This window comes from Melanostigma gelatinosum, assembly GCF_949748355.1.
Source record: "Melanostigma gelatinosum genome assembly, chromosome: 14".
NCBI lineage: Eukaryota > Metazoa > Chordata > Actinopteri > Perciformes > Zoarcidae > Melanostigma > Melanostigma gelatinosum.
Window position 1 is genome coordinate 2,532,680 of NC_136647.1, and position 18,901 is coordinate 2,551,580.

Genomic DNA, 18,901 nt, shown 5'->3' on the forward strand with positions numbered 1-18,901 from the left:
TCATTTCCGGGAAGTAAAACATTTTATTTATTTAAATAAGTAAATATACACATCAAACAATGCACAGCGCATTCTGGGAACAATTCAAAATAGGAAGCAGCTTTTTGACACAAGAAGCACAAAGAAGAGAAGAAGTTAAGAAACGAGGAGCGAGCCTCCATCGTGTGAAGGAAAATGGTTCGACACGTCTTGGTGCAAATAAGACCGTCGGTCCTCCTTCAGTCAGAGAAAAGCTTCGCACGTTCAGGCAAATGTACATCAAAGCTCCACTTCTGAATATACTGAGAGGTATTTACAAAGCAAACTAGTGACTGCAGACGTTTAAGATGTCATTTCTTTGAGCCAAAGATTACCTAACCGTCTAAATAATAACGTGAAGAAGAAAAGACGGCCGAATTCACACAAAGTGCAGGAAGTTCTTTGAAAACTCCGACAGCGTCTGACACGTGTTTGTTGAGAGTATTGAGGTGAAGAAAAGCCAGTGAAGCTGTGAGCGTCAGTGCAGCGCAAAGCACACGTTACATAATCACACTGGCTCTTAAACCTTTGCTGTCAACTTCTATTAAAAGCAAAAAAGCCATTTCTACTGGAGGTCTGTTCACACAAAATTACAAAAACATATGTTCACTTACATAGTTACTACTATGAAGGCAAATTCAGATCATTGTAGGTAAAAAAAAAAGTTTAATTCATTAAAGAAAAATGTCTTAAAATAGTCGTAAATTGGCAAAATTGCAAGAAAAAAACCTCCCAAATGTCTGAGAAAAAACCCAAATAATTCACGGGAAAAATAATTCTCTGAGATTAAAGTCAAATTTGCCAGAAAATAAAAAATTTGTTTAAATTTTGTTTTAATTTTGCTACGTCGGTTGGATCAACCTCATCACTCCACAGTCGTCCCCGCACATGGATGATGTAATCAAACTGTACTTTTTAATACAAATTTAGAAATACTCATCATTTTCCCCCAGAGTCAGCATATTATAAAAAGCATCCAGACTTTGGAAACACTGTGTGAATCGGGACTATTTAGAAGAAATCAAAAATACTGACCCGAGTTTTAATCTCGTAAATTTACCACTTTAATCTCAGAGAATATCAACGTTTGTTCTTGTTAATCCATCACTTAAATCTCAAAGAATAAATCTATTTATTCCTCAGAATACCACCTCTCCCCCTCAGGTCTGTCATCCATGTTGTTGTTTTATATACCACTAAAACAAAGTATTCTGGGTGAACCGGCCCTTTAATGAGGACGAAAGCTCACAGCAGACATGTTGACTGGTCAAAGTAGGCAAAGCACGTGTGAAAATAACGACATTAATTAAAGATTTGTTGCGTTTAGCTGCTTCAGTGCCAGGTTCCTGGTTTTGTGCATACTGGCTCATACTGGCTCAGCTTACTGGGACACTTTAATACGACAGAGAGACATCTTTCATGTTTCTAGTAACATCTGAGCTTTTCCTCAAAATCTATTGAGAGTCTTTTGTGTTCGACGGCTGCGGTGACATCACTGACTGAGAAGCAACTTATACTAAGGTTTCCACCTTAAAGAGACAGTTCACCCCACAACAACAACAACATCTAGTTCCTCTTACCTGTAGTGTTATTTATCGGTCTAGATTGTTTTGGTTTGAGTTGTCTAGGTTTGTAAAGATGCCGACTTTCTCTCCAATATTATACGACAATAAATACTCAAAAAACTCAACAGCAATGTCTGTTGTTGTATTTGTGGAAGGAGACGTTGATGTTGACTTTTTCAAATGTAAGAACTGGAAGTCTGTCCATGTCTCAACAAGGTCTGATTATCTTGAATACCCGGGTCATGGTTTCTGGAAACAGACACAATCTAGACTGACAAAAAGCACAACGAGTAAGAGGAGAACTCGGTGCATCTTCAAATCATTTTGGGGCGAACTGTCCCTTTAAGAGAGCAGCACAGTTTAAATAGTCTAAACCTAAACGTCAACACACTGAGCAGAGGAGCAGATGTGGATTTTGCCCGGTCAGCTGCTTCCCTTGTCTTTATGCTAAGCTAAGCTAACCAGCTGAAGCTTCATATTTACCGAGCACACATTCAGAGCGGTGATGCTCTTCTCATCTAACTCTGCCACAGACGGCATGAATTCCCAAAAAAGTCTAAAACCCTGCAGTGAGGTGGCTCTCAGTGGGTGGACGCCATGTCACACTTGGGTCAGTGATGTCCTAAAAACACACAACACACACCTGCGTCGTTACGACGTCTGACGTTTCAGCCCACAGACTTCAGAAGTTTTATAATCCGCGTGATTCAGTGACCGTTTAACCCTTTCAAATGTCAGAGAGACAGACGTGCTGTTATTAAGAGAAGACATTTACATAAATGACCAGAAACAAGCTTTTAAACGAGGCTCAGGAAGAAGAAGAAAAGCTGCGGTGTCACTAAAGCGGAATGTTTGAGGAGTGACTAATAGAGCAGACATAAGTGAGTAGGTGTGGAGCCTCGAAGCCCAGACAGTCTGAGCTAAACATCAACAGCAGGCGTTATAAAACACTCTCATTGAGAGAGTGTGACCAGTTCATCCTCAGACTCTCGCTGTAGGCTGGATGTATAACTGCATGTATACGGTGAGAAGGTGTGCAGATTAGTGCAGATTAAAGACCCTGGAGCTGAGGTGAAATGTACTGGTTCATGTTTTAGAGATCCAGTTGTGTATTGTTTTTTTTAAACTGACCATGAAAGAACCGACAGCAACGTTCACCCCTTATCATAAACATAATGCAACGTCGAGCCATACGGAGAAAGTCCAGTTTGAAAAGGTGAAATGTTGGTCCTCTTAAAGGGCCAGTACCACAGTATTCACACAGACACTGTGTCATCACAACATCCACCTGAATTACTGGCCGTCATTATCTCTTCTGTCATGAAACTCTGAAAAATATTCAGGACAACAAGAAAAAAAAGCAGGTTGAGTCGATGCATCTCCTTCAGTTCGACTTCATGCATAATAAGCAGTTTCTACTCGACACATGTGTAACACAGCTGTGTGTGTGTGTGTGTGTGTGTGTCGTCTCCGCTGAGGAGAAAGCAGTGGGTGGTTTTTTTTCACCTGTCAGCATGTAGACTCATGTCGTCAGACAGAAGCTGCTCTCCTGTGAGAAGGAAGAGGACACAAATGTGTTCGAGCTTTCACAACCCGATTCAGCTCCTGGACGAGGAGAGGAAAAGCTTTTGAGCTTGGCTGAGGTGAAAAAAGCTCAATGAGGCAAAGTGCAACAGGAACAGACTTCGTGAACTCATCTTATTCTTTGACAGAACTATGGCGCCTCCACGTTGAATCATTTTCTAATCCTTCCTCCGTTTTAGAGATTAACGCCCGCGTCACAAAAGTTGCAGATTTTCTTGAAAGTAGGTAAAATATTGCTCTAACTTGTTGATGGAAACCTGACCAGAGTTGTGATTGTTTTCCTGGCGCGCACCTTTACCGGTTAACTCACTCTCACTGCATTTCATTTTCTGGCAGCTCGGCCTCAATGTGGGCTTTGGATCCCGAATTTAGACACTGAAGCTGTCGCAGCGCACTCGGAGATTCATCCACGTTTGACTGACGATTGTCGTGTTTTGTTTGAGGGAACAGCCCAAAACGTCAAAGCGGCTTGAGACACAGCATCAATGGCCAAACCGCGATGGATACGTTGCTTTTTTTCACCGCGGTAAGAAATAAAAATCCGTCACAGTCTCAGTAAGCGTGAGCGAGCTGGTTACCTGAGCAGGGAGGAGTCTGGTTGTCGTAGCGAGAGTTGCTGCTCTGCAGAGCTTCGTCCTCGGTGTCGCTGTCGCTGCTCGTTGCTGCAACCAGGACGGACGGCGACTGATCTACAGATAAGACGGGACTATCAGAGCCGTACAAACATTCTCTTTAACATTATGTAGGAATAGGAATACAATACAGGTTTAGAACCAAGTGGAGCACAGTATCGTCCTCCAGCTTCCTCACAGATGTTCTAATGATGATCTAATAATCCTCCACATTCCAGATGTGGTAACTTCTGTTCATCGGTTGCAAAAACTCTAATATACACCCAATGGTCTGGATGCAGCAGGACATCCTGGTATAGGATTTAAAACACTACCCCCGACTTTGGGACACACTAAATCTTTTTGTTGGCGTCGTTATCAGAACACACAGCAGACCTTCTTTTGACTGCGACGGAGAAGAGGGTCCCTCCAGCAGGGGATGATGGGAGTTCACCGAGCTCTCGGACTCACACTCCAACATGGCTGCCCTGTAAGGTAGAGAGAGTCTCAGAGAGGCAGAGCAGAGAGAGAGAGAGACATGAAGTGTATGACGAGTCTCCCGAACACACACCCGAGGGTCCTGCTCTTGCCGCCGGTCATGTAGCTCGACCCCCCCAGGGAGAAGATGTCATCCCGGGGCCCCGAGGGCCCGAACAGCTGCTGCTGCTGCTGCTGCTGCTTGGAGGTGGAGGCCTGCTGCTCTGATGAGGAGCCGCCGTGAGACACGGGGGGCCCCTGGGGGCCGTCAGCCTTCAGCACTCCTGAAGCAGAGACGGGAAAAAACACGAGTTTAAGTTGATTTGTTTTTAAAGTTCGATCATTTTTTTAACCATTTTTTGAAGGCGTGTTGGCTCATGTACTCAATAAGTCTTTACTGCTGCTGCTTTATAAACAATATCAATTCTAATCCTGATTCCATACGTGTTTTTAGTCAAGTAGAAGAGCAGAGTATCGATAAGAGTAGCTTCTACCGGTAGTTTAATAAAATCTCACGAAGACAAAATATGGAGAACCAGGAGGATCAGTAAGAGGACCACCGACCCTCTGCAGCTCCCAGCCCGTCTTTGAGATGCAGGCTGAGCTCTGTGGACACGTCTGGTCCTCTCAGGTCCTTCTCCAGCTCCTCTGGACTCCTCCTCTTCATCACCAGAGAGCTGCTGCTGCTGTCCAGGACAGGAGACCGAGACTTCCTGGCTGCACACAGGACAAAAATAGAGACAAATATGTAATTATCTTAAATCTTGACGTCCTCCTACCACTCGACGTCCTCCCACCACTCGACGTCCTCCCACCACTTTCCGTCCTACTACCTGCCGTCTTATTACTTTCCGTCTTCCTACTTTTCGTCTACTACTTCCTGTTGTCTCACTCGGGATTTCCAGCTTGTGTTGATGAAGTAAGTAAGAGTGACTCTTGACTCTGGAGCTTATAAGCGTCCTAACATCATCCTCAGCAGCGTATCAGTCCTCACCAGGGCGACAGGGTCTGGACCGAGCTGCGGCTGCTCTCCCCAGCAGGTCCATCTCACCCGGCTTACGACAAGCGGACAGCTCGGAGTCTGCGTGGTGGGAGGGCGCCTCCTCCACACCGAACCCCCCCGACGGGCCGGGCCAGGGCTCTCCGCTCCCCCGGGCCTCCAGCACTTGACTCTTCGCATCGGACATCTTGCTGCGGACCTCGGCCATCTGAGCCTTGAGGCGGATCAGGACCCCCGAGTCTGGAGCAGAGCGTCGCACCGCCTGAGGCCGCCGCTCTCGGTCCTTCCTGGAGTGAGGATGAGCTGGACGGAGGACAAGAAACGAATCCTTTAGAGAAACTTCATTCTTGATGCATCACGATGCATTGGTGCTTAATCTTCTACATCACTGTTCATGGCTACTTATTCCAGCTGTTAATTAATACAAGCAGTCAAAATACATCTGAACTCCCTCTTTATCTCAGGATGAGAGGAGAAGCGTAGAGGACAGAGGAGAGACGAGAAGAGAAGGAGAGGAGAGAAGAGAAAGAGGAGACAGGAGAGGAAAGGAGATGAGAGAAAGAGGAGAGGAGAGAAAAGAAAGGAGAGAAGAGAAAGATTAGAGGATAGAAGAGAGGAAAGGAGATGAGAGTAAGCGGAAAGAAGAGGAGAGAAGAGAAGAGAAAGAGGAGAGATGGGGGGAGGAAAGGAGGAGACAAGAGAAGGAGAAGAGACAAAGAGGAGAGAAGAGAAAGAGGAGAGATGGGGGGAGGAAAGGAGGAGACGAGAGAAGAGAAAGAGACGAGAAAAGGAGAGGAGAGAAAGAGGAGAGGAAATTAAATAAAAAGGAGAAGAAATTCATGGACAGGAAATGAAAGGGAAGGTGTGGAGGGATGAGGAGAAGAAAGTAAAGGAAAGAAAATGAGGAGGAGGAAAGGAAAGGAGGCGAAAGGAGAGAAATGGAATGCAGACCTTGGCTGTGCAGCAGAGACACAGGAGGCCGAGGCTGGAGGCCCCACAGAGACTCGACCCTGTGGCGCTCCTTCAGATCCAGCAGCTGGATCAGGATCACCGGGTCGATCTCCAGGAGGCTGCTGCTGCTTCCTGGACCGGCGGCTCCGCACGCCGCCGCTCCGACACGGCGAGCGCTGCGATGTGAGGAACGCACGGCGGAGCCGGATCCTCCTGCGGGAAGAGGAGAGTTCATAAAGGTTTATATTCTGTGTGGATGGCTTGTAATAATCCAGAGAAAGGAATAATAGCAGAAAAGCAGAACTTCAAAATAATCACGACACACACACACACCCACACATGTACACACACACACACACCAAGTGTTTCTATATCAAAGCGGGTTCAGTGCAACAACAATGACTCATCGTCCACTTCGTGCCTTTCAACACCAACACAGTGAAACACTGAGCGAGCTGCTCACCATCGCATCGCTGCGTTCTGCTTGTGCAGCTGCCAGACAACACAAATAGATTTGATTCCCTAAATTCTCAAATGGCGGTCGAGGCTTTTATTTCCCTCAGAGGCCGTTATTTGAGGCAGGACATTAAATATCTGATGGTTACGGCTTCACTAACGGTAAGGATTGGTTTGGTCTTCTTCGTCTGGATATCTTTGGGGTTTTCTTACTATTTAATCTCTGATTTTAGAGACAAAATTATTAAATATTTGGTATATTAAACCGTAGTGAAAGTAATCTTTAATCGCAGCCCTACTGCAAGAGTGACAAAAGAATGAAGCCGATGCGGAAGTGTCCTAAAACCTGCATTCTCTCTACTGACCAGCAGGGGAAAATGACTACTCGGTTATGTGGACGTGAAAAGTTCAAACTTTCCACTGAATTGTGAGGATAAACATCTGCTGACGAACAGAGACGGGTCTCCTCTCACCTCCTCCTGACACAAACAGGGTTGAAATGATCAACGGTGGTATTTTATACACAATAAATAATATATTTGTTTGTGAGTTATACCTGCTGCTCCAGCCAAGTCATCAGGAAGCTCTCCTTCTTCTGTCTCCAGGTTCCCAATGAACTCTACATCGTTCTCTCCAGACCTGTGCAGATAGACGGATGTAATCATTTACAAAATATTCTCGACACATTGTTCTCAGCGGGGCGGTCTAGCAGCAATCTGACAGCACCATTAATTGCATTAATACAACCACAATATCACGCGTATGCGAGCATGCATCTTCTTACAATACGCTACAACAATGCGGTGAAACATTGCGTCTACAATAAAGTCTACATCATTCTCTCCAGACCAAAAACCTGACGTTTGCATTCTTTATGGTCACTGCTGTATATCGTTTGCTAAATAATTAGAGAATAATTAGAGAGTCACGACAAAGTGCGTGAATGAGTCGCGTGTCGGGGTCGTTTCTTTGAGCTCACATGGTCTCCTCGTCGATGTCGTTCTCCTCCGTGTTGCTGGTCGCCGTTGAGCTCCCCGAGGTGCTGCTGCCGTCCAGCGGGTTCACCTCCTCCTCCGTCAGACAGTCCACCTCCAGGTCACCGTCGGACAGCTCCTGAACACACAGGCACTGACGTCACACCCAGGTTGTGTGGTGGAGATTTCTTTTTTTTAAAGGACCGTTTAAAATGTCACGAACAGATCGGGATACGGATGAGGGTCACATCCAATCCTCAGTTTTATTCGTCACTTTTCTTGCTCGTTTCTCTGAACATTGAGCCGCTGCAACAATTAAATTTCCCCCGATGTGGGCTCAATAAAGCTTCTTATCTCATCTACAAACGGCCCGTTACACGTCTTCAGCTTCAAGTCATTGAGCTACAGAAGAGAATTGCATTCAAGATCTTATATCGTAATTATGAGACATTTTTCTTGCAATCATTGAAGCTTCGAAGCCCCAAAAACGGTGTCCGGGACGGACCAAATTCTACAAAACACCATTAAAGTGAAGTGAGTTCTCAGAGCAAAACAAAATGGGATCAGACTCCTTTGGATCCAAAGGACTTGACTTGGACGTCCGTACGTTTCGATAAATCAACAAAGAATTCTGTGAAAGCCCTTTCAGTATGTTCCGTCCTCACATTAGAGTCGTCCTGCTGCGTCCTCTCTTCTTCTTCGTGGCCTTTTTTCGCGTTGGTCAAAGCGGTCTGGATGTCGTCGTCGCTCTTCACCGAGCGAGGGTCTCTCTCAGAGGCCGTGGTTCTCCCAGAGAGCCTCATGTCGGGGGGAGAGGAGCTGCGTGACGTCTGGCGGTGAAACAGCTCGATGGCCAACCTCTGAAATAATAAAAAAACACATGAAATAAACTGTTTCTCACTTTGAAGGTCTGGAAACTCCCCTGGACAACACACACACACACACACACACACACACACGGTACCTCTTTGAGGTTGCTGATCTGCTGGATGTAGCCGCTCTGGGCCGACTCCAGCTGGCTGATGTACCAGTACTGATCCCTGCACTTCTGGAAGAAGGTGGGAGAGCGAACCTGGTAGCTGTGCAGCACAAACACGGAAAAAACACCTCCGTTGAGCTTCGACAATCAGACGACCAGCATGATGGACACGGAGTGGTGATGATGTCGTGTGTGTGTGTGTGTGTGTGTGTGTGTGTGTGTGTGTGAGCCCACCGGAGGACCAGTGTGTCCGTCTGCATGTTCAGGTAGCCCTCGCTGGCCAGGAGGTCCAGCCTGAAGAAGCGGTTGTAGCCCCAACATTCCCCGACCTCAAAGTCGGAGGCGAACTCCCGGATGATGTTCTTGGTTGGGTCGCTGGAGGCCTGATGGACCATCTCCACACGGTACTCGTACCTACACAGGAATAAATACATATCTTGTCCTTTAACTTGGTGATAATCCATCCTGTTAATGATCACAAGAAGAAGTCCGCGAGCCAATCATTTAAGACATAAAGACTGTAGAGAAAGATTTAAAAGAAATGATTCATACTTTGATGTTTCAGGAAGTCCAGCAGACAGCTCCAAGAACACGGACAGGTAGTTTCCACGAACCACACCGTTACCGTCCTGAAGAAACACAAGAGTTAGTAACTGAGAGACACGCACTTGTTCTTGGAAAGCTTAGAACACGTTGGATTGTTTGTTGGCCACAAAAACTGAACGATATTCAATGATGCAACGCCTGTTATATCTCTTCCTCTGTGCTTCACCGCATTGTTTATCGAAAATAAGATGCATGCTCGCATACGTGTGATATTGTGGTTACATTAATGTAATTCATGGTGCTGATAGACCGTCCCGCTAATACAGGTGAATAAACTGTTTTTAACGCAGTGAACATGTCGTTTTTTTTAAAGGATAAGCACCAACAGATACGTATTGGAGCAGAATATTTTGTCAGATAAAAAGAGAAACTCACAGGGTAGACTTTGAGTCTCCAGCAGAGCCCAGATATCTGTAGAGGAGGGCTGTAGACCGGGTCCGCCCGCTGCCTCAGGGTGCTACACACACACACACACACGCACACGCACACGCACACATCAAACCTTGTGGACACCATGTGTATTCATGGGCGCTTCGGGTCCTCCAGGTTTAAGTCTCAGCTTTCAAGTGGACAAAGCCTCTGAAATAGATTCAGCAGAGGAGGAACTGCTTCAACGCGCTCCTCATCCTCTTTGTCAACAACCACTTTCTCCTCTGTTATTTCAGAAGCACACGTTTTAACACTACTCGGTGTGGTGAACCAGTGGCATCAAGTACTTGTAAAGGCTGTAGAAGTAGAGGCTCCTGACACGTAACTATTCTTTTTCATTTTGACATTTGAATGGTTTGCAGAAGTAAGAATAGGAAGGTTATAACTCAGGTACCCTAAAGGTGGGAGCACGCTCGAAACCATCTGGTTCGTACCAGGCGGACACCCCCGGTTCTGAAGAGTGAAGACGATGCTTCATGTGTTAAAGCTGCATTCTCTCTAGTGTCCACCAGGGGGCGACTCCTCTGGTTGTATAGAAGTCTATGAGAAAATGACTCTACTTCTCTCTTGATTTATTACCTCAGTAAACATTGTAAACATGAGTTTATGTCTCAATCTCTAGTTTCAAGTCTTCTTCAATACAGCATGATGTTCATTTAGTACATTATGGTCCATTTAGAGTCACACAGACCATAAAGCAGGGGATGCTTTAGGGCGGGGCTACACGCTGATTGACAGGTCACTCCTCCTCAGTCCTCATGACTAAAAACAACCAGAGGATTTACCTGAAGTTGACCAGAACAAAAGTGCTGGAGTCGTAGGCCGGAACCAGCTCACTGAAAGCACACAGAATAATTCACTTCACACACTGAATAAAGTGCTGACAGTCTGTCCTCTCTCACACGTCAACACATTCTTCTTTATTAATACATTCACACATTAATACATTAAACACAACTGAATAATCAACGCAGCATCCTTTATGTTTGTACTGAAAAATTACATCAACTTCATCCTGGAATCAGTTTTTCAGACTCATAATGCACACGGTCATGTTTTTGAGTCTTATATGCGTGTATAATATTGTCCTCAAACAATGAATCAATCGATTTATGTTACATTCTGAGTATTATTTATTGTTTTCTACATCATTCTGTACATTACTTTGCACTTCTGGTCTGAAGCTAAACTGCTTTTCTTTGCCTCGGCACTCTGTCCAAACACAATAAAGATTAATTTCATATTATTTGTTGATCATGAATCAAGAAGAACTTTCAAACATTCCGTTTCCATCTATTTAAATGTGAATACTTGCTGCCTGTAGTTCCTGTATTTGAATATCTTTGGGACAAAATGGGCATTTTAAACTATTTTATGACACTCTACAGTATATTATTGTATAATTAGAGGAATTTAATGAACATTTAAAGAGGTCCAGTTAGATTTCCTCCCAGCAAAGGTCTGAACCTCATAATGTCTAAACTGCCTCCGATAGCTTCCCAACTAAACTAAATCAATAACGTATATTTCTATATCACTTCAACGATATTTGTTATTCTTAATGTAGGGTACTTTTAATGTGCGGCGAAACAAACAGCTTTCTTTACCAAAAATAAAATGGGTCTAAGAACACTGAACTACAATCAAGAGATATATTTCAATTTAAAGAAAACAAGACGGAATCCTCAGAATAAAATCAATAAAAACTTCTCTGATTCCAGCGTCTTAAACCGTGAATTGTTTTCTGGTTTCTTTACTCCTCTATGACAGAAAACTGAACATCTGTGATGTCTGGACATTTGAAGACGGCTTTGGGAAACACTGATCGACGTTTTTCACAATTTTCTGACATTTTACATACAAAAAAAATGAATTTATTGATTCGAGCAAATAATCGAAATGAACAGAATCGTTCGTTGCTCTGAAACCGTGACTTGGTTTGGACCACAGTCCACCGTTTGGTGTTGCCCGGTCTTAATGAACAGTTACATCCAGGTGAGCAGGCTACCTGGTGAAGTCTGGAGGGACCGGCGTGGTGACGAAGGACTGCATGGGTTTACGGTGGACCTGCTGGAACATGAGCAGGATCTCTGGACTCTTGGCGATCAGCTCACTCTTACTGCAGGAGTGAAGCTGTGCAACACACGCAGAACAAAACAATAAACAAACCGGTTTATCAAACAGCACTCGTCATAAAGGAAGCACACGTTGAGTTTCTGTCAGAAAGAGTCGTGTGCATCTCGTCCTCTGAAGCTAAATCAATTAGCATCTGAATCTGATGATTGTTTTTAGGGTGGAGAGGATTTAACACACATTACACACAACACACCCCCACAGTGTTGAATCAACAGCTCAGCATCGTACACCACTATCACAAACAACAACATGGAGTACATGTTAAATGAATGGAGGCTCCGAGCTGCTGCAGAGACCAACCTGATGCTCCACCTCCTGCAGGAGAGACTCCAGCAGCTCCGTCTCCTGGGTCAATGACGTCTTCTGGCCTGGTGGGGAAGGAACACATTTTCTATTTTCAGTGGCGCTGGATGTCGGGCCTGATGGAGGCTGGCGAGCGTGTGCCGGTTGTAGGCCGCTGAGTGCACCAATTCCACTCAGTCCCGATTAATATTTCAGCTGTTAACCCCCCGAAGCTATAAAAAGGTTCCTCTCTCTCTCTCCGGCTTTCAGCGGGGAGTCTGCATGTTAAGGTCTCAACCTTTAGACAGGAAAGTCAAACTCACACAGCTGCAGTGAGTCAGAGATCAGAGGCTTCTTACCCATGAGGGTGATGAGCTTGTTCTTCAGCTGGTTGTCCAGACGGGCGATCATCATCTCCACAGCGTTCCGGATCTCTCTGACCCGCTCGTCCTTCGCTCCCCTGACAGCCTCCACGTTCCTCTCCTGACCCCATGACACACACACACACACACACAAACGCACACACACACACACACACACACACACACACACACACAGAGACATCAACATGCTGGTGCCATCTAGTGGAAGTCAGCGGTACTCCTCCACTGTTACCAGAATATTTAATCGAATGAATTTATTATTTTTAAAGGTATTTTTATGTGTTCCAGTCATTTAAGTGGTGGTTCAATGAGGGTTTGTCTCCATGACTTGAACAATAACCGTGGTAAGTGTTCTGCTGTAATATTCTGATCTTTCTTGCAGCCCATTGTTGGCCACTGGATGGCGCTACAGGAAAGCTCATAGAGCTTAATCCTCTGAGAAGAGTGAACGCGTCCTGGCCACGTTCGTTTGGATTTACTCACCACTTCCTGCACCAGACTGATGAGCTCCATGAGGCGGCGGCGGAGCTTGGCGACTTCCTCCTTCACCTTCGTCACGTGCTGCTCGTAGATCTCCACCAGAGGCTTGAAGGTGTGGCCGCCGTGCTGGACGCAACAAAAACAAAAGAATGTCCGTCTCTGGTTGTAAAGACATCGTTATGAGGTCGTGAGTTTTACTATTCTCTGACATTTTACAGACTAATCGCTCATGAAACTAATCATTAGTTGCAGCCTGAATAAATGTTTGTTGTAAGTGATTATTGTGGCGGTTTGTATGCAGACTGTAATAAAATAAAAAAGGTGTGAAACGTTACCATGCCCCCCCACAGAGCACACTGGTGACAGATGCATTTCTTACAGGTCCAACAGAAAACACTCAGCTTCTCGTGGTGGTTCTCACATCTGGAACGGGAAAATCAAACGGACACAAACACGAACCTGTTTTACTTCCGTGTTTCTACGAGCGTTATGAAAACTCACGTTCATAAAACACAGGACACGGAGGATGACGATGATGCATACGGTGATGAAAGGGAGGGAGGAAGATGAGCATGTGTTCAAAGAGAAGCAGGCCGAAAAACTAGCCGGGAATTCGAATTTCTCTGGAATTTCAGCCAGAATCTGCTCTGGTTTCCTGCAGAAAATAGCTGCAGGAACAGACTAAAATGAATAGATCGACTGTGCAGTTGCAGGTTTCAGCGTGCTGCTTACAGACCAGCGGGTTGTTTAAATAAAGATTTCATGTTGCCAAATTTCACTCTTTTTCCCCGGGTTTTTGGGCGCCAAAGAGTCAGGAACACAAAGTTACTCCTCGTTAAAAAATTATAATTTCCTCTCCAATCACCGTGCAGCCATGTTCTGTGTTTGAGTTTCGTCTCTTTCATTTTTGCTGAACATTTTGCATCTAATGCAGTTAAAAATGTCCATTTAAATGCACATTTCCATGATTAACTTCACTAACATTCTATTTGTTGCACACAACTGTTTGCGTGACGTATTCTCTCCTTTGAGTTTATTAAATGACTGTAGGTGTAACACAGCAGCAGCATCGCTACATGTTACACGTCACAGCAGCACCGTTAAGTAAACCTGCAACCTCAGTCAAGAGTTAAATCTCTCGGATCAGGATACACAATAATTCATGTTTGTTTTTCTAAACGTCAGACAGGTGAGCCATTAATCCCAGATTCTACAGTTGGTGTACTTTAAATAAAGAGTATTGTTCTACTACCTCATAACAGTGGTGTACAGTAACGAAGTAGAAATACTTCGTTACTGTACTTCAGTCATTTTTTTGGGGTATCTGTACTTTACTTTACTACTTATGTTTCTGTTGACTTTTACTTTTACTTCACTACATTTTGCAAAGAAAACTGATACTTTTACTCCGATACATTTCCCCTGAAACCTTCGTTACAAATCTATCTTTAGAAACAAAATGAATCCTGAGAGCAGCGTCGGGGACTGTGGTGGAACACAGACTGCAAGCAAGCAGGTTTGGTGAATCAGTGGTCCTAGCAGCGAGTTAAATCATTGGTTAATCACGTTAATGCACAATTGCAAACAAGTGCTCTCAAAGCCGCGGTGTTTTGATTCCCAGTGATGCCCAGGATGCTACATGCTATAAGCTAGCGGGCGACTATGAGTAGAATTCCACTCTACGATGACTGATTTCATGATGGAAGCAGAAATGGAAGCACCTGCTACTCCCGCAACAAACGACGGTGGTGACGAAGACCAACACCAGTGGATCGCTAGCGAGTGAGTGAGCTGAGGAAGTGTTGACATAGGAGTTTACAAGGCAGGTGTCCTTTCTCACAACACTGACCTGATGCATCAAGTGGATATGTTTTGCTGAACATAATATTATGCATTGGTCCTCTACATCCTCTAGTCTAATGAGCAGACTTATAAACGCACTGTTACAACTCCATAGTGTCATATTGCTTTTCGGAGAATTATGATGATAAGTTCATAGTCGATTCAAAAGTATACTTATGTACAATATATTATGTTGAACATTGTTGCTCCTGAATGGATCACAGCAACCCAATTATGTTCAACACAGCTCCATATCCTTGGTCATGGTGCCACAGCACTTAAAAGAATAAAATTCATCATTCTCAAAATTCTGACCCTTTGCTTTTTTATTAACAGCATTTACTTGTACTTTTACTTTCAATGAACAGGTTATGATGTTCATTTAATGTTCAGGTTATGATGTACATTTAATATCAGAAAATTACTTTTGATACTTAAGTACTTTGTACTTAAGTACAATAAATATCAGATACTTTAAGACTTTTACTCAAGTAGTATTCTAATAGGTGACTTTTTACTGGAGTAGTTTTCCAGTAAGGTATCTTTACTTTTACTCAAGTATGGCTTTTGAGTACTTTATACACCACTGCTCATAACTAACTAATATTAAAGAAACATGATCATCAGGTTTGTGGTTACAATCCGAGTTCACTCATTACGGCAAGAAATCCAGGGACGAGTGTGATATATATGACCAGGAAGTAATCATTTTAAAACCCTTAAACCCTAACGGACACACAGGAAGGGAAGGAGACGAGGAGCTCACTTGTCCTTGTCGTTGTCCTCGTGCTTGGTGAGGCTGCAGAGCTGCAGGGTGTCCAACTGCTGGGTGACCTCCTCCGCCCAGCGACAGTTGACCAGCTCCCTCAGCTGGAGCGGAGCCCTGCGTGGCGACAAACACATTTTAATAACTTACACACTGTGAACATAAACGGTCAGAATGTTGGGATGTGTGTGAGCAGACGCTTACCGGCAGTGTGGACACTGAGCTCTCTGCTCCGTCAGCCACCGCTGTCAAACAAGATGCGACAGTTTGATGATTATTTCATCTCAACACGACCGCTGCACACATGCTGTTATTGTTAAATACACACGATTCCACTACGATACTCACTAAAGCATCACATGTGTACTAATCCGCTGCAGGAAATAGTCCCTTAACACTTGCTCTGTTTGGTAAATGCCCAAATCTATCATTGGTTACTCAGGCACTACTGCACTGCTTTATGGGAAATGTAGGAAACAGTGTTTTAGGAGCTTGCCTCATACTTTGTCAGGATAACTTCGCCTCTGATGTTTTAACTTTGCCCATTCTGGCCTGTTTTAATCTCTGGATTATTCCTAAATGGAGCATCCTTCTGCAGAATGTCCACAGGGTTTCACAAACCTTCTAATCATGTTCACTTTGGCTCCAGTTCAGGGTCTCAACCTCTGGATACATCCCTCCTCTCACACCCAAAATTAAGCCTTTATTTGTCCTGTTCTGCCAGAACTGATAGTGAGAAATGCTGGCTATTAAAACCAGGACTTCCATCTTGAGGATTGCCTCTTTGAAAGGCAAAACAGAAATATTGTCTTTTTCAGAACAAGAGCACAAAAACAAAAATGTGTACATGTACATTGATATAAAACCGACACCAGAGAAAATTGGGTATGTTTGATTTTTTTTTTTTAAATGACATTGATGATCAGGATAGCTTTGACCGTTTTGGAGTCAGAGGTGGTTCCCTCCTCTTTTTCCTCTCCCTCCTCTTCTCCCTTCCTCCTCTCCCTCCCTCTTCTCCTCTAGGTCACGTCCACATATCGTAGGATACGTCGATAACATATTCCCCATCAGAGGCGTGATGGAGAGACAGACTTACTCGAATGCAGCTGAAGCAGCAGAGTTTGGAGCAGTGAGGGCAGAGACGAGCGTCCCTCAGTTTCTCCATGCAGATGAAGCAGCGAAACACTTCGGCGATACTCTGCAGGAGGACGAGAGAGAGAGACGAGTCGGCTCAGATTAACATTTCAAGGACAGACTGTTTGTGTGAAAGAGGCTTTAGAAACACTTGTTCGGTTTCTCTTCATCTTCATCAGCAGTACAAGCTGAAGTTTACAGTCATTAGCTGTGTCTATCAGGCCTCATCCTCCAGCTGTGTGTGTGTGTGTGTGTGTGTGTGTGTGTGTGGGGGGGGGGGGGGGGGGGTACATACCTCAACACTTTGTTCGTCCATTTCAGCCAGTGTTAAGTTCTTGATCTCAGGAACGAATCAAAGAAGTCGTAGCCGGTGGTCTAAAAAGAAAAGCATTGTTGAAACAAACTACATTTAATTCTGGTATAAGCTTAAATTACTGTTGATCATTTAAAGACATAACACTTTTGAAGGCTCCACATATCTATATCGTTTTATTTAATGTCTTCATTTGAAATGTTTCGGTCTCATTCTTTTAGCATCAAGTGTTATTTTGTTTCACTCTTAAGCATTTCGTCACTCCGTTCAGAAAAGTGCTACAAAAGTAAAGTTATGATCAACATCTAAACATTGTAGCATGTTTAAAAAAAGATGATGGAAAATCATGAGAAGTAAAAACAACCGTTCAAACGTTTGGGTGCAGATGTCTGAGAGGACTGCTCTATATGTCTAACTTTTCTCTCGTGCTTTTAGGTTGAGGAAAGTTCTCTTCACAAATAAAGATATTTTGTTTCGTATATGGAGAACAAAACTCTGTACAATGGTTCAACCAGACTGCCGACTGAAAGAGACAAAGATCCTCTGAGCAATAAATCAGCAGTTATTGGTAAAGGAAAATTGAAGCTTATAGCATCAACATTTGAGCAGATTTAAATACGCACAGCTTCCTGTTTCAGTGTCAAGAGTTTCACAATAAATTAACATAACAGCAGACGTGTTGCTTTAACGAAGCTCTTCTTCAGACTTCACACTGGAAATAGAAGGTTAGTTTATGGTTAACACTGCTGGAATATCAGCTGAACTAATCAGAGTTTAAACCTCTTTAATCTCACCACGAGGAGACTGTAAAGGGCCCGAAGAAAGAAGCAATAATTATCTTATTAACTGATCATTTAGAGCCCAATTATAAAGGATTGAATCAATTAATTCTTCTTCTTTAGGGGCCAAAACTATTTCACAATAAAAAATACATTTGGTATCTGAATTATACTCTAATATGCTATTATAGTATAGTATTATTTTTAATAATAAATTTATTTTTTGTTCTTAATATTAATAATAGTTATTATTGAAGGAAAACAAGAAAAAACAGCTGATTCCAAAGCTCAGCTGCTGCTAACGCTACATGAAATCTACAAATAAAAGCTTCAGTTTTCGTTTGTCTGAAGGTATCATCATCAGCAGCTGGTTAACATGTCCGAGAGCAGTTCATAAAATAGTTATATTTATGCCTATTAACATAAAACAACCAGCAAACATCAAACGTTATGTATAACTGTAATGCTAGCTAGCTAGCTAGCTTACCTTAGCTCGTCGGTTACACCTGATAAACAAACACCTAAACTACATTATCTTTGCAAACAACACAGCAGGCTGGTTAATCAGCCATTAAAGACCTAAATGTGTCCCGCTGCTGTTGTGTAAAAGGCAGAAGTTACGCTGATAAAACAGTTTGTTTGGAGGGTTTTTCTTCCACTAAATTGAAGATGTAGCGGTCGCGCTTTGCTCTGAAGCTGTCCGTCACCAGGCAATAGCCAATCAAATGGCTCCTTTTTCTTCTTCGCTTGGTTTTATGTGTTTCACCTTCGTCAGACAGCTCAATGGGGAATTCCTGCCACCTACTGGACTGGCCGCAGAACCACAGAGGCGACCTGAAGACAGTGGTGGAAGATGAACTTAGATCCTTTCCTTTATATAAATATACATATACATATATGACATGAGGACAGTGGTGGAAGATGAACTTAGATCTTTACCTTTAATAAAAAAATGATATGTCTAAAAATATCAGCATCAAAAGGTACTTAAAGTACAAAAAGTAAAAACCTGAGTGCAGGAAAACAGATAGAAAGGCTGAGTCTGGTGGGAACGACTTGTTAATCTGGCTGGATCTGGGTCTGTCTACGGTGGACCGGTCTCCGCTGGAGGATCTGGGTCTGTCCACGGTGGACCG

The 18,901-nt window shown here is 43.7% G+C and overlaps 1 protein-coding gene across 1 annotated transcript; it reads right to left on the reverse strand.

Moving 5' to 3' along the window:
- Window positions 1-18,412, reverse strand: trim37 (tripartite motif containing 37). The gene is made up of 25 exons (XM_079283982.1): window positions 18,253-18,412; window positions 16,969-17,048; window positions 16,636-16,737; window positions 15,744-15,784; window positions 15,540-15,656; window positions 13,267-13,354; window positions 12,935-13,057; window positions 12,428-12,551; window positions 12,087-12,154; window positions 11,659-11,783; window positions 10,436-10,486; window positions 9,597-9,678; window positions 9,168-9,244; window positions 8,850-9,029; window positions 8,601-8,715; window positions 8,302-8,496; window positions 7,642-7,775; window positions 7,219-7,301; window positions 6,207-6,419; window positions 5,250-5,558; window positions 4,820-4,972; window positions 4,350-4,539; window positions 4,175-4,266; window positions 3,746-3,856; window positions 1-3,188 (listed from the first exon to the last, which is right to left on the reverse strand). The coding sequence occupies exons 2-25, from the start codon at window positions 16,987-16,989 to the stop codon at window positions 3,106-3,108; spliced, it is 2,877 nt and encodes a 958-aa protein (XP_079140108.1). The 5' UTR covers window positions 16,990-17,048; window positions 18,253-18,412; the 3' UTR covers window positions 1-3,105.
- Window positions 18,413-18,901: the final 489 nt, after the last annotated feature.